This window comes from Barbatula barbatula (genome assembly GCF_947034865.1).
Source record: "Barbatula barbatula genome assembly, chromosome: 2".
NCBI lineage: Eukaryota > Metazoa > Chordata > Actinopteri > Cypriniformes > Nemacheilidae > Barbatula > Barbatula barbatula.
The window spans coordinates 18,046,042-18,071,085 of NC_136767.1; the positions used below are offsets into that span (position 1 = coordinate 18,046,042).

At 38.4% G+C, this 25,044-nt stretch overlaps 1 protein-coding gene across 1 annotated transcript in view; it reads right to left on the reverse strand.

Moving 5' to 3' along the window:
* LOC306902591 (neuropeptide FF receptor 2) overlaps positions 1–17,191 on the reverse strand; it is a gene marked incomplete at both ends in the record, with an annotated part of 37,343 nt that extends 20,152 nt beyond the window's left edge. Inside the window, 3 exons of the mRNA XM_079471284.1 lie at positions 11,464–12,355; positions 14,077–14,176; positions 16,837–17,191. Of these exons, the coding sequence (XP_079327410.1) occupies positions 11,464–12,355; positions 14,077–14,176; positions 16,837–17,191 (1,347 nt within the window). The remainder of the gene's footprint in view (positions 1–11,463; positions 12,356–14,076; positions 14,177–16,836) is intronic.
* Between the last annotated feature and the right edge of the window lie 7,853 nt (positions 17,192–25,044).

Sequence of the window (25,044 nt, forward strand, 5' to 3'; positions counted from 1 at the left end):
GAGATGTGGTTGACCGGACTGAGTTAGGAAGAATGTTCCACCAGGAAGGAGTTGTGAAGGAGAATGAGCGAGAAAGGGATTTAGTGCCCTTATGAGAAGGTATTACAAGGCGCCGCTCGTTTGCTGAACGCAGGGTTCTTGATGGGGTGTAGGAGTGTTAGAGGGTGTGAAAGTATGCCGGTGCAGATCCAGTGATAGTCCTGTAGACAAACATCAGTGACTTGAATCTGATACTGGTTTCAACCGGTAGCCAGTGGAGAGAGATAAAAGGTGTGTCACATGAGACCTTTTGGCTGTTGGAAGACGAGGCGTGCTGCTGTGTTTTGAACCAGCTGAAGTGGTTTGATAGCCTTTACAGGAAGACCAGGAAGGAGAGCATTGCAGTAGTCCAACCTTGAGATTACCAGGGCCTGGACAAGGAGTTGTGCCGCATGCTCAGTGAAGTAGGGTCTTACCTTTCGAATGTTAAATAAGGCATATCGGCATGATCGAGTTGTCTTAGCAATGTCTTATAGAGCTTAAATATCTAATAATAATAGATCTTTAAATTTTGAAAAATAAATCAGTCTTTTAAAAACTTTTGACATGAATATTTTTTGGGGGGCTTATAATAATAATTGTTTTCTTTGACCCTCTGTGGCGTCTCCTTTTCTTGGACTTTTATTTTTTTTAACGTGTACTGTATCTCTAGACAAAAACACAAAGTTATCCCATTCATTTTGAGTCTAGGGCATTTTCGAATAATGGCTACAAGATTTCTCCAGTGTAACCTTGAACAGTCAGTGTACCTCAGAAAAATAATTAACAATATATAAATGAATCATTTTTTAAAATAAATTATAAAACATGTATGAAATGACCATTTTATATTTCCAAAGCATTATTTATTTATTTTCAGTAAACCAAACACAGTCACAAGATTGGAAAGGAGAGACTAGGAGCTGGGTACAGCTGGCAGAAAATTACAAGATACAGCTGTGGCCACTTAGAATGCATCCGGGTGGACTTTTAGAGTGTCTAGACAACCCAGAAGTGTGAGGAATGAAAAGGCTAATGAACTGCACATAACATACATCACCTTCCCATTCCCTGACTTATTCTGTATGTTTAATCATTGCTTTTCGAACCACTTTGACTGTGCGATTAGAACATGTGCATATGCCGCATACCATTTTGTTCTTGCGCTTTGCTACTCTAATGGTTATTTTCTCATAATTTCATCTTTATTTTCTCATGCCCTCTCTCCTCCACTCTTTATAGTCAAGCACAATTTACCCTTGGACCCATGAGAGCGTGCCTTGAAGCAGAAACATCAAAGGATGTATCCGGTATATGGGACATCAATTTTTCTGAAAGGCTTTTAACAGCCTCTCATGCAGACATGGTCGAATGCAAGTTTTTCTGCAATGCGGGAGCTGTTATAGACTTTAGCATGCAATCTCAGTTCAACACACTCACCTTTTTCCTGTCTAATCTCACTTTCTGTTCCCTCCTTCCCTGCTCTATGCTTTTTTCTCTCTACCTGGCCAATATGCCGTATGGCTCGGTTTGATCATTGCGCTTAGAGGAGAGCTGTAATGTGCCATATGTTTATTCTGCAAGCTTTAAAAAGAACGGCACCGCCATTGTTTGGTTACCAACATTCTTCTAAATATCTTATTTTGTGCTCTGCAGAAGAAAGTAAATAATACAGGTTTAAAATGACAAGTGGATGAGTAAATGATACATTTTCATTTTGGGTGAATTATCACAAATCAGAAAAGTTGTTTGAAAGTGATAGAAGGCAGCTGGTGTTTAAGATCATTGCATGATTGCTGCAAGCTGGTGAAATGAGAAGTTTGCCTTTGGGGTTGAAGATCTTAGCTTTAGAGGATTTGGGGACCTGTTATACACTGTGGCTTCCAACTGATGTGGATGTGAGACTCTCCACTTTGCTGCTTCGAAAACTATTTATACATTACTGTATGATATAGCTATTGGCGCTGTGGCTGTCTGACTCTTAACAGGTCTTGAAGCGTTCGACTGCATGGAACACTGGCATTAGTGACCATCCAATGCAAGTGCCAATTTCACTTGAATAAAATAGTGTAATAGGTTTCTTTTTTGTTCATTTTTTTTCATTCGCTTGGATTGTATTACAGTTTGTCACAAAGGACAGTAGTCAGGGGTCTGTAGTGAAATTGTTCACTTACACCCACACACGTAAATGTGCAAGAATGACACAACACAAAGGACTCCAATCAAGATAAATTTGATCTAAAGCAGAACATGGGCCTTGAAACTGGGTTCAATCTACAACAAGAATGTGATTAGAGGTTGTTTATTTAGAAATTTACGCTGTCTGCTTTCACTGTGAGACTCATGTCATTTGTCAAAACTGTTTCCTCTGATGAAGTTAAATCACCTCAGTCAGCAGTATAATGATCAGAGTGTTTTATTAATTCTTAGCAGGTAGAAATGAGAAACCAAAAACATGAACCCAGACGGACGACTTCTACTTGAAGAACCGCAAAGATCTTTGCTCTCTTTCTTTCTAATTAACAGCACTTACAGTAATCCACTAATGGAGAACTAGCATCTCTCTGCTTTCTCCAAAGAGTTTTAGAGATAATCTAATAATGGAAGATTTGTTCTTTTCAAGTCCTCCCCCAGGAAGGTCTTTTCATAAGTGGTGAAGTGCCATCTCTAATTCTTGCCCTTGTTGTACCGCATTGTCATGGGAAGACTTAAGATACCGTTTTACCATAGCGTCTCAGTATTTCTACGTTTATAAGATGATTTTATTTTTAATGGAATTAATTATTTATTATGTTTTTCTCCTGCTTGGCCAATTAGTTACACAAGTGTAGGGAAGCAGAGAGAGAAAGTTTTTAAACTATCGTGGCTCTTGGAGCAAAACTTTAAATGGCTGCTGCATTATTTACGACATTCACACCATGTCTTTCCGGGTTAAATTCACATAATCTAATTATGAGATTAGGAGCATCAAAGTCGTCACAGCCATGACAAAAAATCTCAATCAGTCAATTCTTTCAAAATATCTAATATGTCCATTCCCCAATGGAATTGCTGTCTGTCTGATCAAACATTTTGAAGATTGAAGCATGTGTTTTGAAACAATTCCTCATGACAAATAAGAGTCCATCTTGCAATCAAAGACAACAATTAGGGGCTCTATTGATTTTTGTGGGACGATGTGTTCCTCTAAGTGGAGGGAATCAGGGCAATTTTGCTGGAAACGTTCTGTGTCCTTTACTCAATGAAGTTATTTTTTTAAGTCCCTTTATGCCATAGCATCTGCTATTGGCCTGTAATTATAATCAAACAAATCAGTCCTGTCCGTGCTGTCCGTGATTGCTTTCAGATACTTTTAAGGATACTTTTGTTGGATGACAAAACCTTTTAAGCAGGTCTACACAATGAGTATAAGAATTATAAGATACTGTATATCTTCCATTTTAATTTGTGTTTAATTTTGTTTCTAATGAAACCACTGAATTTAGATACTTTGATTCCTAAAATGGCGACTAAAAGATGCATGTGAATATAACACTACACACAGAAAAATAGGGGTACTGTTTCTGTACTCAAAAGTACATTTGGTACAAAAGTCGCGTCGACTCATGTAGGCACATATATTAAGAATATATTTTGGAGTATTTGAAATATGTCATCATTATCCATCTATTTTGTCATTATTTGCGTTTGTATACAGTTATTTATAATATTTTATACTTTAGTGTTCGTTTCTAAGCCCCTGCACACTTTGGCAGTGCAACCCGTTTTCCCGCTCAGTCTGCTGAGGTAAATAAATCCGCTTGTATTAGTCGGCTCGTCAGCATATTAAATGTTCAAAACTTGATTTAACATCAAATAATATAATTTACCCCGGCAATATCAGAAGTTTATTATGTTATGGTTTCTGACAATTAACTCTGTACCGTAAGTTACATTACATTTATTATTTGTGTCATTGTGAAATAGCTTAGAAACGTCTGTGAGTTTTTACGTAGCCAGTTTATTTGGCAGGTTTTTGCTTCGCTTTGAAACGTTAGATTCCACATGATAGACACCTGCGTTGTGTTTGTAACGTTAATGGATTAGCTAATATTAACGTTATAGCCTGTGAAGCGACGAAAGACTTTTAAGTCCATTTTCTTTTGCCGTGCTGCTCGCGTCTGATGTACAGTGTGTTAATACTTTATAGTTGAATCAAAATTCGCCATTTTCCTTATCCCAACGTGTGTGTGTGTGTGTTAGTTACATGGTTGGCCTAGTACTGCATTGTAATTGTGCCCGTTTTTCCTAGAAAATGATGTAGACGGAGAAAGCGTTGACTCTGGGCTCACTGAGGCCATGTTGGATACCTTTTTGATGGCTCGTTCAAATGGCAAATCAAATTTCAACAGTTTGTTCGCCAATACAAGGAGGCTCAGACCATTTTTATATTAGAGCCATGAGTAGAATCTATGGCAGAGCTCCAACCTCATTCCACAAGGTAAGTGAAATATTATTTGTTTAAGAGGCTGTTGCAGTTAATGTGTTTAAAAACCCTGCTAAAAAATAAACCCCTATAGAAACCGTCATCTAAATTATAATCGCTTCCAATAAAATACCATTTTAACCGTGATCTTTTTAAATACAACTTCTTTCTGTGTGTTTTGAGCATAATTCAAATAGGATTTAACATTCCACCCATAACATCCATCACATACCAGAAGACACTATTATAGATTCCATTAAAAATCAATACAACCTTTAAATAGATTACATTTTCTATTGTAGTGTTGTATTATTTGGGAGGGGTTAAATGTTTTTTTTCAGCAGGGAATAATGAGTCAACATTAACTTTTATAATAGTGTTCGTCTATTTATTTTAATGGTGTGTGGTTCTGTATTTTTTTTCCATGTATTGTGAAGTAAGACTTGGAGCTTAAATCTTATCACATGTATTGCATATATATTGAGGTGGTCTGCTAACACTGATGCTCTTTTATTGCAGTGGTGAACCAGCTCACAGGAGACTACCTGTTGTGATTGTTATTCCAACCTTCTAGATCTTTAAGACAACAGAGCGATGTGGAGTCGTTCTTTGACTTAAGTGTGAGTAAAATATGGGCAACTTTTGTTCTTGCAAGTTGTACAATTAGTATACTTGGCTCTGTCATTATTTGTCACCATCTAACCATTATCTGCCTGTCATTCTAACAAAGGAAATTTGTGTTGGGGAGGATTTAACATCTGTGGCGGCCCATGTGAATGTGCTACAAAGTGAATGTAACAAGACTGATCCTGATATATCGGCTATTAAAGACCTCATGGCCCGAACAGTCTCATGGAGACGGTGTGAAATCATGTAAGCGATGCCCATGGAGGATGCACTCAGAAAATACCCATACTTAAGGTTGCCTGCTGGAGTAAGTACAGTGAAAACAATACTATATAGGAGCAATCCAATAATTGTGCTTATTGTGACATTGAAGTCATTTCAGCTGTTGTCACTGAAAAAACATTTCTGAAAGTTAATGAAGTATATTCCATAAAGGCTACAGCATACAGACCTAACAGTATTCAATGAAGTTCAATTACTTTTAGTGATATGATATGTTATATCAGTGATAATGTACAGGCAGCCGGTTGTTATCGTAGAAATTAGCCCCGACAGTGTGATCAGGACCCGGCGCAAAGCGAAATAACAAACCTTCAAATGTTGCGATCGGCCAATCAGAATCAAGCATTCCAACAAGCCTTGTAATAAATGTTAATGTTTTAATGTGTTTTCTACAGTTGTTTGATGAGGTTGACTGAATTCATCCTTCGACAAGCAGCTTCTATCATCGCTTTAGAGAGTGCTTCACCACTGTTCTACCAAATGTTCTAAACCTTGGCCTGGGAAAATCTCACCTAACAAGATATTACGCTGACGCAATTGAATTTTTTGACTGTTCTGAATCTCTGTTGTACTACATGTTACATTTGCATGTTACTTTAAAAATTGTTAAATAATTGCTCACAAAGCATGATGCTTCCAGTTTGAACACTAATGGAAATTAAATGCCTGAATTCATAAATTTTTAACAAGTGTTCACTTTACATCACACAAAAACAATAAAATTATGAAATGGAGTTTGTTGCCTTGTGATTAGTAACAGTAATGTTTTGGTGCAATTTTTTATATTAAATGGATCATCTTTAAATAAGGGACGTTTATGTCACTATGGGTACATCAATATTCCTTTAGAGGTACAAACAAGAAGGTACAAAAATGTAGCACGTACATTTTTGTACCCTACTAGGGTACAGCTGGAGCGACAAAGCATTTGTACTTTTTTAGGTACATTACTGTACCTTTAATTTTCTGTGTGTATATTGTTGCTTCCCTTCCGAAACCTCTGATGTCCAATTCACAATTTTTCAGGAAATTGAAAAAAACACTGTGCTTTTGAAACGATTAAATACTGTGATGTCAAATACTTTTCATTTGTTAGATATTTGCATAACCCAGTGACAAAAATAATGGGGACTCATAATAATGATTTATGTAAAAAAATCACAGAATATGGAGATACAAGGTTTCAGAAGGGCAGCAGCGATATTTAGTATTGTAGAAATATTAGATAATAACATTTTGTTATACTCCATTAAGTAGACACAAACCTCAATCAAGACCAAACTGTCAACCATATCCAGAGATAAGATCATACCATACAAGTTACAATTCTCAGACACACATAGCATGTTCAATATCTAGTATTTTATTAGTTGGTTGTACTTACTATACACTACAGTACTAAGGCAATAACTCAATATATTTACAATTACATATAGTCTACTATCTTTATTTTAACAACAGAGCCAAGTAGTCAGAGACCGTAATAAAGCACAGCGGCATGCAAATCTTGGCACTTGTTCAACAGATTTAGTTTTTTAGGATACGTTAAAGGTTGAAAAACAGCAAGTCCCTGATTCCAAAAAACAATTTGAGTGTTTATATAAAAATATGCAAATGAGCAGTGTTTAGTGAATCATTATCGACTGCGATAAGAGGTCTGTCTACACGAATTATCAAACAAAAGGGCCACCTTTTAAACAATTACAAGAATCTGAATGCCCCAAAATTTTCAAATACGTCAACATGCTTTTCAATACATTGAAAGTAGTTACAAACACCACTCATATGTGTACAGAAGTGAACAATGTAAACACCACTATCAAAAAGACAAACACTTTTTACAGACCTGGAGTAGACTTGTTCTCATTCATTGAAAAAAACGAATGTTGTATATGTTGTATCAGAGCGTTATTATTTCAGCAGATCTTAAAGTCAAATGTCAACCGCTGATTTTTGGAATATTTTACTATTTCAGTGGACCCAAGAGTACCTTGACACAGGGAACATGCAAACTCCACATTTCTCCAGTTGAGCATCTGCTGGACCAACAAGTTTGATACACACCCTACAACCTACAAAACCTGAAGGATCTACTGCTGGATCTTAGTGATGGATACCCCAAGAAACCTTCAGGGGTCATATGTGTCATAAGTGAGTGTTCTTGTCACAGTGTTGTGTTTATTGACTTTGTAATCATAATAACCTGAATGGTTGGTTGGGAGGCTGTGTGTTGCAGCAGGGGGCTTCATGGTGTATTGGCCCATGGGCCTCCCTGCTCAAAATCCATCCCCGGCTACCACCTCCGCATAATGAGTAAATGCTACCTTCAAAGAGTGCGAGCGGGAACATTTCCAAATGTTCTGTACTAGTCAACTACACCGCAAATGAATTGGTTTCAGTCCTGAAGCCAAGAGCTGATTTGAAAAATGTTTGAGCAGCGTTGTGCTTATAGATGTATAGTTTAGATGGCACTCAGCCAGTGTTTCAAAGCCCTTTCTCCAAAAAAATACACACATGCATAATTCACAGTTACAGAATATGTAACTTTATATGAAAGTAAGATTAAATGTCTTTATTTTGAAAGAGGTTTGCGTTAGAAACGGATAAGGAAAACATAATTTTGGGTGAAAGCAGGTCTTCTACTCTATTAAGTTACCAGGATTCTGGACCAAGTAACTTAATAAATTAAAAATGTAAGTGTGTGACAGTTTGGACACATGCTATACCTTTGGTGAATCTGTTTCCTCAGTCTTCATACACAACCATTTAAGTTCTCATTGTCTTTGACTGTAAATGCTCTCAGTTCAGAAGTCTGCTCATGTATCACATTTCATTTACAATGACTTTATGAGTCACAATATATCCACAGGTATTGTCTTCATGGTTAGAAACGAAGAGTGTAAAAATGACGCCCTCTTGCAGTAAACTGTTTTATGCTAATGTGCATTCGTCATACTCCTCTCTTTAGTCCGAAATGGTCTTCTGCTTTTTCCAATCAACTGTTCAGCAAGAGACCTTTACAGTAAGACTTCATTCGATGTCGAGCTACTATCGTGCTGGTTAATGAGCAGGCAATTTTACCAAATGGTTGTAATGTCTCTAAAGAAATTGAACAAAACATTTTAACAAACTGCCAACATTTGGATACCCTGAAAGAGAGAAGATAAAATTTTATCCTGCCTCTGAGTTCTCTTATTCAGGCACTTGAGTCAGTGAGAGATACAGATTAGTAAGGATGTTGGATCATAATATACTTTATAGAACAGCAGAAAAAATGTCTTTAATCAGTATTTCTGTATTGTTGCGATTCTAGTGTTGTTTTTGTTGAACTGTTGAATATAAGCTTGTTTTCTTTGCAGTATTCAAAATCTGCAAGCATAATGCAAATAGAAATATATATTCAATATATAGTCAATCCAGAAAAACTTACAATCATTTTGGAGTGGTCTTTTAATTTTTTGTTGTGGCTGTATGTTAGATGTTGCTTTGGTGTTCTGATTAATTTGTTATGAAACTCACGGTGTATTCCTCAGGTTAGATTACGTGACGGAAAGAAGCTTCAACAACCAAAAATGGCAGTGGGCATAATTTGGCATTCAGTGAGATGTCGTTCTCATCTTGCTCTTTTAAACAGGGCCTTTTTTGTTTACCACACATGCTGTTTGAAGTTTTAACACCCCTAGCACAGATGGCCTGTATGACATGATTATTGTCTTGAAATGTGGAATTTCATGAGAAAAAAGGCTGAGCACATCCTCCTCAGAGATGAAAGAGTGGGAAATTGATGAAAGATGAACTTCTAGAACTTCATGATGTCCTTGCAGCAGTAAAAGAGTCAAAGAGCAGGAATCAAATCTGCCTTTCATGAGACTCATCTGAGTGCCATAGAAGCTTTGTTAAATGAGATCGTGAAGCTTCTAAACATTATATATATCCTGTGAAGACAAACAGACATACAGTGTTTATATTAATATCAATATCCTGCAACGTATTGTCTTAGCAAAGAATAGCATGCCACCCTTTTCTTAAATAATGGAATTAAGAACCAGTCACACCAATCAGAAGAAAATATTATGAACATAAATTGTTGTAAATAGAGGGTCCACACCACAACTATAATTTCTGTAGGTGCACTGAACTAGTTAGTTATGTGCTTTAACTGCTGTTATTTCCATGGTTAGGTCAAAAAGGATGAACCCAACCACTGGGTTAAAGGTCCAGTGGATGAAATTTAGCAGCATCTAGCGGTAATGTTATGGTTTGCAACCAACGGCTCACTCACATACGGTTGTATGTAGATAGAAATAGCTAATTCTTAAATATCAAATACATAACGCTTCATTATGTAAGGCCTTTATACACATCTAAAGACATAGTTTTGTATATTATATTGCATTTCTTTCAAGATCCATGTACAGTATATTTGTCCATATGTCAAAATGGCTAAAAATTGACCTAAAATTTAGAAATTGCTCATTCAAAAAATGTTAAAGAAAGAAAACTATAACAAATCCCAGAGGCTAGGTTTGTTCCTTTTGACCGACCATAGGTTGAAAATAACCCAGCATTTCGAGAGTGTAGGCTGTCATGATTCTGCCACATGTCATGTTTCTCTTGGTCCAGTGGCAGGATCATGACAGAACCTCATGTTTAATTGTTTAATGTGGAGAAAGGCAATTATTGTTGATTTGGCTTGCCATATGCTCTCTCCAGTCCTTCACCTGTTCCCCTCTTGATTTGGTCCCTTATTTAATGTCCTTGTGTCTTCTGTCCTGTGCTGGTTCATTGTGGTTGTTAGGTGAGTTCCTGTGGTGTGTTAGTCTACTCTAGTCTAGTCTAAAAGTACATTTTAATCTTGTTTAAGTGTAGTTAGTCTTAGCCCTGTCTTGTCATGTTATTATTTTCCTGTGTTTTGTTATGTTACCCCCTCATGGGTTTTGTTTTGTATTCATTATTAAAGTCTTGTGTTAACCCCTTACCCGCTGTCTGCACCTGGGTCCTCTGTCCTTGTCTCACCATCCCGTATGTATGTTGCAGATGAGCTATTCCGGTATAGAACACTTCTTATTATAATGTAATGTGTTTTCTAATAATAAGAACAGTTATCTGATCGTTTGGATTCGCTGTTTCACTCTGCTTATGTTAAGTGTAAATGGTGACTGTAGGTTTGATGTTGCTAAGCAATGTCGATTGGTGCAGTAAAAGAGAACTCAGTATAGTGGTATTGGCTATACATAATACATAACACATTCATCACATTTTTTAATTAGTTTTTTAAAGTTTCTCAATACTATGTTTTGATCTACACTCACTGGCCACTTTATTAGGTACACCTTACTAGTACCGGGTTGGACACCCTTTTGCCTTCAGAACTGCCTTAATCCTTCATGGCATAGATTCAACAAGGTACTGGAAACATTCCTTGGTCCATATTGACATGATAGCATCACGAAGTTGCTGCAGATTTGTCGGCTCCCGTTTCACCACATCCCAAAGATGCTCTATTGGATTGAGATCTGGTGACTGTGGAGCCCATTTGAGTAGTGAACTCATTGTCATGTTCAAGAAACCAGTCTGAGATGATTCACGCTTTATGACATGGCACGTTATCCTGCTGGAAGTAGCCATCAGAACATGGGTACACTGTGGTCATAAAGGGATGGACACGGTCAGCAACAATACTCAGGTCGGCTGTGGCGTTGACACGATGCTCAATTGGTACTAATGGGCCCAAAGTGTGCCAAGAAGATATCCACCAAAACAATTACATCACCACCACTAGCCTGAACCGTTGATACAATGCAGGATGGATCCATGCTTTCATGATGTTGACACCAAATTCTGACCCTACCATCCAAAAGTCCAACAACTATGCCATGTTCAAAGTCACTTAAATCACCTTTCTTCCCCATTCTGACGCTCGGTTTGAACTGCAGCAGATTGTCTTAACCATGTCTGTGCTGCCATGTGATTGGCTGATTAGAAATTTGCGTTAACGACCAGTTGGACAGGTGTACCTAATAAAGTGGCCAGTGAGTGTATAATCAATGCAATTTATTTAATGCACACACCTTCTCCAGATCTTCCATGATCAGGTCCTGTTCTTTCATGTTCTCTTTGCCTGAAGACTGGCTTTGTTCACCTACACTTCTCCCATTCCCTACTAACACCAGCCCTTGAATGAGACCCTGTCCTGCTCGGGGACCTCCAGCCTCCACCACAGGCAAGTTGGCGGGTAATACAGCATTCCCCTGCAGTCGATGTGAATAGGTCCTCTTTTTACCCGAATGTTCTGCACAGAGCTGAAGTTTAAAGGCCGCCTTGAAACCTTTGCGAAAGTTTTCATTGAAAAAGCCGTACACTATGGGATTGACACTGCTGTTACAGAATGCCAACCAGTGGGCCAGAGGGTAAACATAAATATTAATAATCCGATGTTGCAGTTCACTCAAGCTAGCGTAGTCGCTAAGCATCATGAGGGTCCATAATGGCAACCATGAGAGGATGAAGAGTAAGGCAACAACAAGCAACATTTTAATAACCCTTTTCTTTTTTCGTGACACCATCTGACGGCTTTCATATCTGCCTTGCTTTCTTGAGCCATAGCCCGAAGTCCCGACTTGGCTCACAGAGGTGGGCATTGATGTCTTGAACAACATGATACCAATCCGGGCATACATGATGACAATGAGAGTAAGAGGTGCCAGGTAAATGTTAGTGAAGAGCACTGTGGTGTAAATCTTGCGCATCTCTTGGTTAGGCCAGTTTTCGCGACACCAGTAGAAGGGTTGCGTGGTGTTGCCATCACTTAGCAATATGGAGACGCGGTGTTCTTTGGTGACCTGTAGCATGACACCCGATGGGCACATTATGGAGATGGCCAGAACCCAGATGATGACAATGATGAGGGTGGAGGTGGAGATAGTGAGTTTCTGTTTGAAAGGGTATACAATGCAGCGGAATCTGAGACAATCATGAAGGGCAAGAAAGAGAATGAGAGGAATGAGTAAACATGAAAAGGAATGAGCAGAATGAATGAAAGACAGAAAACGATGCAATGATATTAGACAGAAACAGAAAATCCAGCATGTTAATGGACTCTAAAACATATTTACTCTTAATTATTTTATGTAAAGTATCTCGCAGAAGTGAGTACACCCCTCACATTTTTGTTAATATTTTATCATAACCTTTCATGTGACAACACTGAAGCAATGACACTTTGCTACAATGTAAAGTAGTGAGTGTACAGCTTGTATAACAGTGTAAATTTGCTGTCCCCTCAAAATAACTCAGCCATTAATGTCTAAACCACAGGCAAAAGAGTGAGTACACCCCTAAATGAAAATGTCCAAATTGGGCCCAAAGTGTCAATATTTTGTGTGGCCACCATTATCTTCCAGCACTACCTTAACCCTATTGGGCATGTTCACCAGAGCTTCACAGGTTGCCATTGGAGTTCTCTTCCACTCCTCCATGATAATTTCACAGAGCTGGTGGATGATAGAGACCTTACGCTCCTTCTCCTTCCATTTGAGAATGCCCCTCAGATGCTCAATAGGGTTTAGGTCTAGCGACATGCTTGGCCAGGCCATCACCTTTATCCTCAGTTTCTTTAGCAAGGCAGTGGTCGTCTTGGAGGTGTGTTTGGGGTCATTAGCATGTTGGAATACTGCCCTGCGGCCTAGTCTCCGAAGGGCATGCCACAGTACATGTTGGCCTTCATGGTTCCCTCAATGAACTGTAGCTCCCCAGTGCCGGAGGCACTTATGCAGCCCCAGACCATGACACTCCCACAACCATGTTTGACTGTAGGCACACTTGTTTTTGTACTCCTCACCTGGTTGCCACCACACACGCTTGACACCATCTGAACCAAATAAGTTTATCTTGGTCTCATCAGACCACAGGACATAGTTCCAGTAATCCATGTCCTTAGTTTGCTTTTCTTAAGCACACTGTTTGCAGGCTTTCTTGTACATCCTCATCTAGAAGAGGCTTCCTTCTGGGACGACAGCCATGCAGACCAATTTAATGCAGTGTGTGGCGTATGGTCTGAGCACCGGCAGGCTGAACCCCCACCCCTTCAACCTCTGCAGCAATGCTGGCAGCACTCATATGTCTACTTCCCGAAGACAACCTCTGGATATGACGCTGAGCATGTGCACTCAACTTTTTTGATCGACCATGTCGAGGCATGTTCTGAGTGGAACCTGTCGAGGCCACAGTGCTGCTGCTCAGTTTTAGGGTCTTGGCTATCTTCTTATATGCCATCTTCATGTAGAGCAACAATCATTTTTTTCAGATCCTCAGAGAGTTCTTTGCCATGGGGTGCCACGTTGAACTTCCAGTGACCAGTATGAGAGAGTGAAAGCAACAACACCAAATTTAACACACCTGCTCCCCATTCACACCTGAGGCATTGTAACACAAAGAATCACATGACACAGGGAAGGGAAAATGGCTAATTGGGCCCAATTTGGACATTTTAACTTAGGGGTTAATGGCTGTGTGATGAGTTATTTTGAGGGTACAGCAAATTTACACTGTTATACAAGCTGTACACTCACAACTTTACATTATAGCAAAGTGTAATTTCTTCGGTGTTGTCACATGAAAAGATATAATTAAATATTTACAAAAATGTGAGGGGGTGTACTCACTTCTGTGAGCTTTTTACCCACCTGTCCACAGCGATGGCTACCAGTGTGAAGACAGAGGCGGACACCGATATCCCTTGTACCATCCCGCTCAGCTTACACACTAAACTGCCGAAAGGCCAGCCTGTCAAAGAGAGATGACAACTCACCACAGGCCAAAAACCTCTTTGAAACCCAACAACAAATTTGCTCACAAAGGTTAACTATTCTCCAAGAACACTTTTTTACAAACGTAACAAAATCTTTCTAACCTCTATACGCCAATGGCTTTGGAATTGCTGTCTTCTTGGCATAAATGTATAATGCAAGTTTAATGACAGACTCCCCAATCTTTCCTATCTCGTTTTTACCTTCTAACCATTTTTGTGCCTCTCAAATGCTCTTTTTTTCCATTATTGACACCATTTTAACACTATTAAAAAATCTCTTTCGGCTTTCAAAGTGTGATTGGCCTGTTTTGTGTGTTGAGTGGTGCTATCTAAGGGGATTATAGAGCAGGCTGACGAGAGAATCAGCGCTCAGTCATTCTGGGACCTATTGTTTTTGCTCACCTCCTGCAAGTGAACCCAGAGGATCCTCTTGAGAGGCCTCTGATTCAATTTGGAGATATTGTGCAGTACCATGTTGATGTGTGGATGTGAATAATGATGTGAAAGAAGTGAGTGAGTGACTGAGTAAAAGTCTAGTGTTTGATTTACTTTGTTAGTCTTGTTCCTGCTGCAGGTTTTATTTTGGGTGAATTGTCCCTTTAAAATATAGACCATATACTATAAGCTTCACTCAACATAAGAGTATTTGTTGTATATGGTACATAATGTGCAAGTAGGCGAATGTGATCTCACTTCTAACAAGTTGCATGGGTTGTAATATTGTATCACTGCTGACGTTTATGCAGTCATCAGTCATCATTGTTGAATTGTTGTTCAACTATCAACTACTTTTTCTTTTCTGTTTTAAAACAGAGCAGATCATGCCCCATCATGTCTTTTTTTCTGATATTGTGATACATTCAAACAAAATGTGTTTTAGTAAGCTGTATGTGGATCTGCTCAATTCTGCACATGAACCTGTAAGTCATTTCGTAATTGTACTATGTGGATCTATTTCACACAAATTATTTTAGATCTACTGTCATCCAAACTTTTTTACTGCTCAAAACCACGTTAAATGTTTTACATGCTTTAAAGTATAAAGAGACCAAACTGTTATCCAAAATGTTTTCTGCTGCTGGTTTTATGGTTTCATTTATAATAAGTCCGCTTCTGCATTCATTCGCTCATCAAAAAGACATGGCTCTTCCTGTTTACTCATTCGAAGCTTAGTTGTGCTCCAAGGGAACACATCCTGGTGTGTAGGATTAGAGAGAAGAGTTCTCGCTCCACGAGGCCCATAGTGACTGTGATTGTAGATTCTCTGAAGGGTAACATGCTCTTGAGGTTCTAAAGTTTGTAATGATTGCATGGTAACCAGATGAATGAAATGAGGATGATGCTAAATAAAATTGTAATTCCTGCCAAAAGAAGCCACTGAGCAGTGGATACAGTAGTAATTTCAGAAAAAAATCTTCTGAATTTAATAGCTGTCGTTGTGATGTAGGGGAATAGGGCAGTTTCAAGGAGCTTATGGAAGAGCCTGTTTGGTAAAATTAGGTATACTTGATAGAATTCAAATTACACCCAATCATCCATGATAAGTTGCATAAAAACCAAGCCACTATGCTATTGAAATGCTGATACAATTTGCATAAAATTCATATGAAGATATCCAATAATTAGCGCTGTGTATTGGCAAGTGCCTCACGGAACAATACATATCACGATAGATGGGTCACGATACAATATATTGCTATATATTTCGATACGATACAAATTTGTGATATATTGCAACTCTTTAAACAAAAAAATTAAAAGTAAAGCTGGTAACACAACATGTTGTGCACCACCCTGGGTTTTCTGTAAGAAAATGTGTAAAAGCATCTCTTACCTCAGCAGAGTGGCCATGATGTGCGGTGCATGGACCTTTAGATCAGAGGTTCCCAAACTGTGAGTCGCGCAAGTCACTTGTCTGTTGTGGTGCATTACAATAAAAATAATGAACGTGTGCAGTATGAAACCCCTGGTTCATCCGTACCGTAAATGTGCTGGTGTCATATCGTTGAAAGCACAATAAATGTCATTGTTACCTTTTGGAATAAACTGTTTGTCATATGCCCCTCAATAGCCAAGTGACTTGGTGTGTCATGACTTGCGAAGCTTACAAACATAATTTCCCTGACTTTAAAAAAAACAAAGCACACCCAAACGTCAGCTCTGCGAGCTCGAAGCATTCTTATATTTTTTGCCATGCTCGCTTCCACTTTTGGCTTTATGTATATGACATGATTTTAAAAGATCTAGCGATAGTAGAGTCATTACTATCAATACACTATCGGAAAAAAATATTGCGATAGTTACATGTTTCAATATTTTTGCACAGCCCTATTAATAATATTATTATTCTTTATATTTACTATCTAAACTGGCATAAAGGAGGTTTATATTAATTGTTAGTTGTTCTTGTCTAGAACAACTTGTCCTATCCCACACACATAGGACACATCATGTATGGTATATGTGAACTATACATATATTATTTTGTGGAGAAGGGTTGTTGTTACGCAAAAAAAGTTGATGCACATAGAGTAGTTTTCCAACCAATATATGTATACTGTAGGTTTCGTCTATTCAAATAAAAGCTTTTGTTTATCACTAACGAATTTAGTCGTATATTCAAACCCCCCCTTACCTGTTATGATGTTGTCCACCAACGTTGTGGGCATGCAGAAGATGCCAACCAACAGATCACTAATGGCCAGGTTAAGAATGAAAAGATTGGTGACTGTACGCATGTTCTTGCTCCTTAGCACAATGAAGCACACCACTCCATTTCCCACCATGCAAATTATAAAGATGAGGAAGTAGGACACTATAAAGATAGCAGACACCAAGGGCTCATGCAGGTAAAAGTCCACATAGGTGATGTTTGAGTAACGATATGGACGAGAGGAGGTGGAGTTCTCTGAGACATTGTGGATATTCTCTACAGTGGAGAAGAATGTTGGTGATGCAGTGGAGTTTGGGTCCAACAGGTTTAACGCCATCTTATATCTGTGGAGAGAAAATGAGAAAATGACAGACAGTATGTGACGTGAGTCTATAGGTGTTATATTTAGATGAGCAATACATTAGCAATACATTGCTGCTCCCAAGTGCTGTGCCATATGTTCCTCACATTATTGTTTTAAATGTCTTATTCACATTGGTATTCAGTAATAGTGTATAAACCCTATTCCATTAGATAACATATAATTAGTTATTTTCTGTGTAGTGCAAGTGCGACATACTGTATACATGAAATTTCCAGGAAATAAAGCTTTTGATGCTTGATAAGATAATGTAAATTAGAAGGTAAAACTTGTCAACAAAAAAAGGTAAATGTGCACATATGTAGCGGTTTTAGCTGCAAGTTAAAAAGAATTATGAGCTTAGCTCACCACATAAGTTTCTCCTCAAGATCTATCCATGAACTGGGTTATTTGAAACATCAGTTTCAGTCAAGGAATTTGTTTAGCTCAAAGTAAAATAATAATATATCGTTAATTGTTATTAAATATACATATTTTACAGTCTCTGATTAGTAATGTACAGTATAACAAGATTGTCGTCCAGCAAATGCATCAATGATTAATACACTTTCCGTTATCTCATGGCCATAAGTAACGTTACTTTACCAAAAAGAATTTAGAAAAAAATAGCGTAAATCTAAACAAGGTTTAAGTGGCTTTGTATGTGAGCATTGAGCACAGAAAACCCATCACAAGTGAATATATGGTTGTTTATTAAACTCTACTCTACATGGTAAACACACAGTTGGGCAAAAAAATATTTAGTCAGCCACCAATTGTGCACGTTCTCCCACTTAAAAAGATGAGAGAGGCCTGTAATTGTCATCATAGGTACACTTCAACTATGAGAGACGGAATAAGAAAAGAAATCCAGAAAATCACATTGTCTGATTTTTTAAAAATTTATCTGAAAATTATGGTGGAAAATTATTATTTGGTCATCTACAAAAAATATTTCTGGCTCTCACAGACCTGTAACTTCAGGCTCATCTGTTCTCCACTTTTTACCTGTATTAATGGCACCTGTTTGAACTCGTTATCAGTATAAATGACACCTGTCCACAACCTCAAACAGTCAGACTCCAAACTCCACTATGGCCAAGACCAAAGAGCTGTCAAAGGACACCAGAAGCAAAATTGTAGACCTGCACCAGGCTGGGAAGACTGAATCTGCAATAGGTAAGCAGCTTGGTGTGGAGAAATCAACTGTGGCAGCAATTATTAGAAAATGGAAGACAAACAAGACCACTGATAATCTCCCTCGATCTGGGGCTCCACGCAAGATCTCACCCCGTGGGGTCAAAATCATCAAAACCTAGTGAATGACCTGCAGAGAGCTGGGACCAAAGTAACAAAGGCTACCATCAGTAATACACTACGCCGCCAGGGACTCAAATCCAGCAGTGCCAGACGTGTCCCCCTGCTTAAGCCAGTACATGTCCGGGCCTGGTTTGCTAGAGAGCATTTGGATGATCCAGAAGAGGATTGGGAGAATGTCATATGGTCAGATGAAACCAAAATAGAACTTTTTGGTAAAAACTCAACTTGTCGTGTTTGGAGGAGAAAGAATGCTGAGTTGCATCCATAGAACAACATACCTTCTGTGAAGCATGGGGGTGGAAACATCATGCTTTGGGGCTGTTTTTCTGCAAAAGAAGAATGAATGGGGCCATGTATCGTGAGATTTTGAGTAAAAACCTCCTTCCATCATGCATTGAAGATGAAACGTGGCTGGGTCTTTCAGCATGACAATGATCCGCCCGGTCAAAGAAGGAGTGGCTTCGTAAGAAGCTTTTCAAGGTCCTGAAGTGGCCTAGCCAGTCTCCAGATCTCAACCCCATAGAAAATCTTTGAAGGGAGTTGTAAATCTGTGTTGCCCAGTGACAGCCCCAAAACATCACTGCTCTAGAGGAGATCTGCATGGAGGAATGGGCCAAACTACCAGCAACAGTGTGTAAAAACCTTGTGGAGACTTACAGAAAATGTTTGACCTCTGTCATTGCCAACAAAGGGTATATAACAAAGTATTGAGATTAACTTTTGCAGTCTCCGAAGGGACGCCACGAACTGGTTTCTGGTGCGAGGTCAGCACAACGTTGAGAGACCAACTGAAGGGGAACGTCTCGGTTACAACTGTAACCTCCGTTCCCTGATGTCTTCATGACACAACGCTGCAGCGACCAGTAGATGGTTCCTCAGCCCAGAAAGATGAGTAAATGGCCACCGCCACCTATACCCTTATGCACAGGGCAGGGACTGGCTTGCGTGTGCCATTCGCCAGGCCCGTTGGCGTTTTAAATTCCTATCAGAGATGATTAGTTCTCAAACCCCATTCTGTCTCTCAACACAATGTCTCGTTCCCTCCTGTAACAGAGGTTACAGTCTTAACCGAGACATTTCCAACTAGGTCTCCCATCCAGGTCCTGACCAGGCTCAGCTCTGTTTAGCCCCAGTGGGCAACCAGTCTTGGGCTACAGGGTGAGCTATTGACACAAAATTTCCACCAGATGTAGCCATCAAGCCAAATATTGAATTCATACAAAGAAATCAGAACATTTAAGTATACAAGCTGAGTCATAATAAATAAAGTGAAATGACACAGGGAATAAGTATTGAACACATGAAGATAACAAGGTGCAAAATGGCATAGAAAGCCAGGAGATCACCTTAAATCTGTCAGTATTGAGAGAGAAACCCTGCCCCCTATCAGTACTAATTTATATCAGATGCTTTAGTCCTATTTGATGGCCTATAAAGGCTTCTCATTATCTAGGAGGCACACATGAAAGACTTCATGATGGGTAAAAGCAAAGAACTCTCTGTTGATCTTCGTAATCTTATCGTTGAAAAGCATTTTGATGGGAAAAGGGTTATAGGCGCATTACCAGAATGCTGATTGTTCCTCTGAGCACTGTGGGGGCCATTATGAGAGCATCAGTTCAACATAAACCGTCCACAATCAGGTGCTCCACGTAAGATCCCTGTCCGAGGAGTCCAAAAAATAATTTAAAGGGGGATCTCCAAGAGCCAAGAACCACTCGGGCAGAACTTCAGGAAGACTTTGCAAGAAAGCTATAAGCAATGCACTGAACCGCCATGGCATCCATGCACGGTCACCACGCAAGACTCCATTGCTGAACATATTTGCTGTATATATTTTTATTTGATGTAATTATGTATTTCTGAACCGCTGTTTACAGCTGTTCTTGTTAATGCTGTAAAGCGCTAATTCAACACGCATGTCTGCATCTATTCGAGATTTGTCTAATAGAAAGTGAACAAGACAGACTTACTTAAAACAGACTATAAGCACCACCGTAGCACATATTTAACCTGTCCCATTTATAATCGGATCTCTAGATATCTGTTTGTTATATACAGCTGTTCTCTGCATGTTTATGCATGTATTATCTTCGGTGTTAATTATTCTTTCCACATTGTCTGTCTTTAATACAGGTTCCTTTCAGCAAGATTATAAATCCCCCATACATGTCAGTCATTTACAGAGCCCTGTTTACTGTGCACTACAGAAAAGGTTTTTGGTGTCCAATATTACTGCTGACTAAATTGAAAAAAAAAACATAAATAAAATAAAGTGTGTGCGTCATGTGATTTTTTTATACTGGTCATTAGGTGGTACTTGGAAGAGCTGATTTTATTAAAGGTGGAAACTTGATCTGAAAAGTTTGAGAACCACTGCCTTAAAACTTAAAAGGTAATTGTTTTAACAAACATTGTAATGTGGTCAAATTGAAAAGTTTGCTACACCTTTGATATTTGAAAAATACATTACAATACAATTCAATACATGTAGGGTTTCTGCATACTGGTTGTTTAAATAATTCCAGAGTCCCAAACGCAGAGTGTAGGCTGACTGTGCGTTCACACCGCTGTCGTGGAGAGCTTTAAAGTGGCCGGAAGTCATTCATTTTCAATGTGAGCCGGTAGCGCTGCGCGTCTTTGCCGTCGAGGGCGTCAGAGAGTTTAAATCAGGTCAATTTTATGATAATGAGCTATGATGCGGTTCAGCCGCAACCAATCGTAACATAGAAGTCCACCGCTTGAGAGGATTCCAGAGAACGCAGCCCTGTAAACTTTGATTCCAACCACATACAGTACGTCAGATCATCCGCAAATCTTTCTACAGCGTTGTTGGCAAGGCAGCCAGAGCAATTATTGACGCTGTCGAAGGCGGCGGAATGAACGCACAGTGAATCTTCAGATGCAGACTGCATTCATTAATCTGAATTAATTTGTTCTTCAGCTGTGTTTTATATCAGGTTGACTCAGACTGGAGACAAATTTAAAATAGACAACGTTATAAAATTATTTTTTACATTTCTTACCGAGCTCAGATTAGATAATGTAGCAATCAAGTCATTAATACAACTCTTTAGAAAAGAGCTTTATGAGTTCAGAACAGTGCTTAAAATGCCAAGGAACAGATTCTGAGCTATCCATAAAAAATAAAATTGAAATTGCCATCCTTGTGATCAACATTTAATATTTTCATATAAATTGCCATGCTTTATTTATTTACAGTCTGTTTTGACTGAACTTGATCTGTACTGGTCACTCTTGTCTTATAGAATTGCTGAAATGTTGCTGTGGACTCATATTTCAGCCAATAGGGTGAGCAGATATCATCAAAGTTATAAATTAGAATGAGTTCGGCACTCAACCATTCTAGGTACCTTGTTTTATTATTAATAAATGGCTGAACAGCAGATGCCAAAGCGAAAGGGGTTAAATAATAGAAAAGGCAAATGGGAGCACCACAAATTGACAAAGCAGTTCACTCACAATAATATGAAAGTCAGAAATTATAAGTGCTGGGTAATTCTTCATCCTTGGATGATTCAATCTTTAATACCTTAGGAATTTGTTTTAACAAATGCAACAAATATTTCATCCAAGGTCTCCTAAATAAAATAAAACTTGTGGGTGCCATGCTCTCTGTATTGTGGATGAGAACCTTTTTACCAGGGTACAAAGTTTTTACCAGGCCTTAAACTTATTCCAAAATCCTAGTGTACATTCCCTACTTGCTTGTAAATAAGATGAATAAGAAAGTTCGAAAAATATAAAAGAGAAGAATGTAAACAGCACATTGAGGTGCTTTTAATATCTTATTGCAAGTTAATGGTGTTGGTTTTAGCCACGATAATGAATTCTTGAATTACTGTAGGTGGGCATGTTTGGTGCACCAGATCTTTATTATTATTCTAATACCATATTAAACCCCCTTGCATTCCTTTACTGTAGAAAGTTTTGTTGTGTTTTTGAAACACAGAGTCAAGACAATGACTTGCATTAATATATTACAAGATATCATTTAATCCTGCTCTCTCTGGATTATGCAGCAATATAAAAACATGTGTCTGGAAAGCTTGTGTGTGCGCAGCTCGGTCCCTTGTGCTTTGGGACTCCAGTCAAAAGTTCACAAGCACTTAATAGCTCAAAGAAACTGATCTATTAAGTATGAAGTCTCACACACACTGGAGAGATGGCCTTGAGATGACTTATGAAAATATAAACATAGTCAATTTAAATTGACTGATGGAACATCTGCACAAAGCCAGATTGCTATTACTGTCAATAAGCAATATATCGCACCATGTGTCACCCTATTCTGACAGGGACAGTAAGACAGATCTACTATCACAATGTCTTGTTAAGATATGGCAACCTGTTCTGTAAAGAATTTACTCATGATAATTTAGAAGATTAAATCATCTCTAAAAACCCATGCAAACTATTGCTCTCATTTAACACCTTTATTGAGTATAGAGCCAATGATAATATAATGCATCAATCCCTACAACCTGCATATGAACTCTTTTTTTGTAGAATAGACAGATAATCTTCGGTAATTCTTCTGATTTTGAATTACATCTAAAAATAAATATGTCAATATTTCAAAGTTATAGCCATGTTAGTGTTGAAAATGAGCTATGACATTCATACACATGCAAATCTCATGCCAATAATATCTTTACAGCCACAACATATCACATGCAACCATAATCAGCTTTTTCCAAAACCAAGTATCTTAAGTTTTTCTACATATCAAAACAGGACAACAGGAGCCTAATTATTTTGTTCTGCAATGAGGCTTGCAATATACAGCAGCTGCCTAGCAGTGACAATTCCACCAGCACCCCTTCTTAACCCCAACTCCATACATATTTATATAATATTATAATAATTAAATAGCAATTGTGTGTTTTCGAAATACTACCGGTTCCACTAGTGCTACTCATCAGTCTAATTTAACTAAAGCATTTTAAAATAGACAAAAAAGATACTGCCTGGGTAGTCCAGCTTTCAAATATTACTGAGTTCTGCCATTTATTCAATGAAATTTAGTCGAAATATTTTATTCAGTTGTGACCTTTTGCATCTAGCTGGCTTGAAATCTTTTAATGCAGTCAGTATGGACAGCATCTTACCACACCACAACAAGAGTATGCTATAGTTAAAGGGAATTTTACTGAATAAAGCCTGCCACTGTTTAGTAGCCTGAAATTGTTACAGTCACTCATGCGACAAAGATTAAATATAAATAATAAACCAGCCCATGTATTACTTATTTACTTGATGGATCTGTTGAACAACTTTCCTAAAAACATACTGTATTGTAAGTGTAGGCTACTCAGTGGCTTGAAAACACGTTGAGATGTGATGTCCCCTACTGGCAATAATGCCTCGTAAATGTCGCAGCATTTGCACTTTGCCAAGTGAGTGGATATAGCTGCTGCAAATGACGAAGTTAAATGAATTAGTTTATTTCTTAGGATAGCTAATATTGATAAACATATTTAATTTATCGGATCAGCTGAACCCTAACCATGGGACAATATAAATAATCCAAATGAATAATTTGGCATCAAAAGGACCTCGCGTGTTTAATTCAATTCAAGCATTTCAATTAACACACGAGAAACCGCGAGGAACACGTGTAAGCATGAACAGTAAACTACTTTTAAGCACAACTATAACAGTACAGGATAATGCATTATTATTCTATTGTTAAGCGTTTATCTAAACTAGGAGAATCAAAATTGAACATTAACAAACATATAGTAAAAATGTCTGTATAATAAACCATACCATGCAGGCTGTTCCTGTGCAGGTTTAACATTAAATACATAGGCTATATACAATAAACCCTGTTCGTGATCAACATGTGAAAAATGTTCTACTTAAAAACAACGGAAATGTCTCACCTGTGTCTCACCGAGGTAAACTTGATGCATTTGATTCAGAGGAAACTCGAAAGAGGCATATATGTAAATGCATATATGTAGTCAGAAACAGTTTGATAAAAGATCCACAATATCTTCTGGGTAAACTTGGTGCTGTTCCCCGCTACGCTCGCGCCTGAAATAAACTGCTGTTGCTGAACGCGAGGCGCTTCCAGTGCACAAACCTGACGGAGAAATTCCCGCCCCTCCGGGAGGAGGAGAGTTTCTTTCAAACCCCACATAGTCTGCAGTGCGCACGGGAGACACATTTATCAGCTTTACTGTGAAAAACCCTTAATATAACTTGTTTTGAAGAGTTAGCCTGCGTCCAAGCTACTGTAGCCTACATAGACTACTTTGGTCATTGTTATGTGAAGCAGATAGTATTCATAATATTTGTCTGGCTGTTTCAAGGTTTTTATTGTCTGTTTATTGTTTTGTCTGACATGTTTGGTGAAAACATGTTTTTCATGTTTCCAAAGTTGATTTAATGGTAATGTTGCTAAAAGATTTAACACACTTGATCAGCTAAGCCTATCACCATGAGACAATAGAAAACATTTGACATACAAGTGTATATTC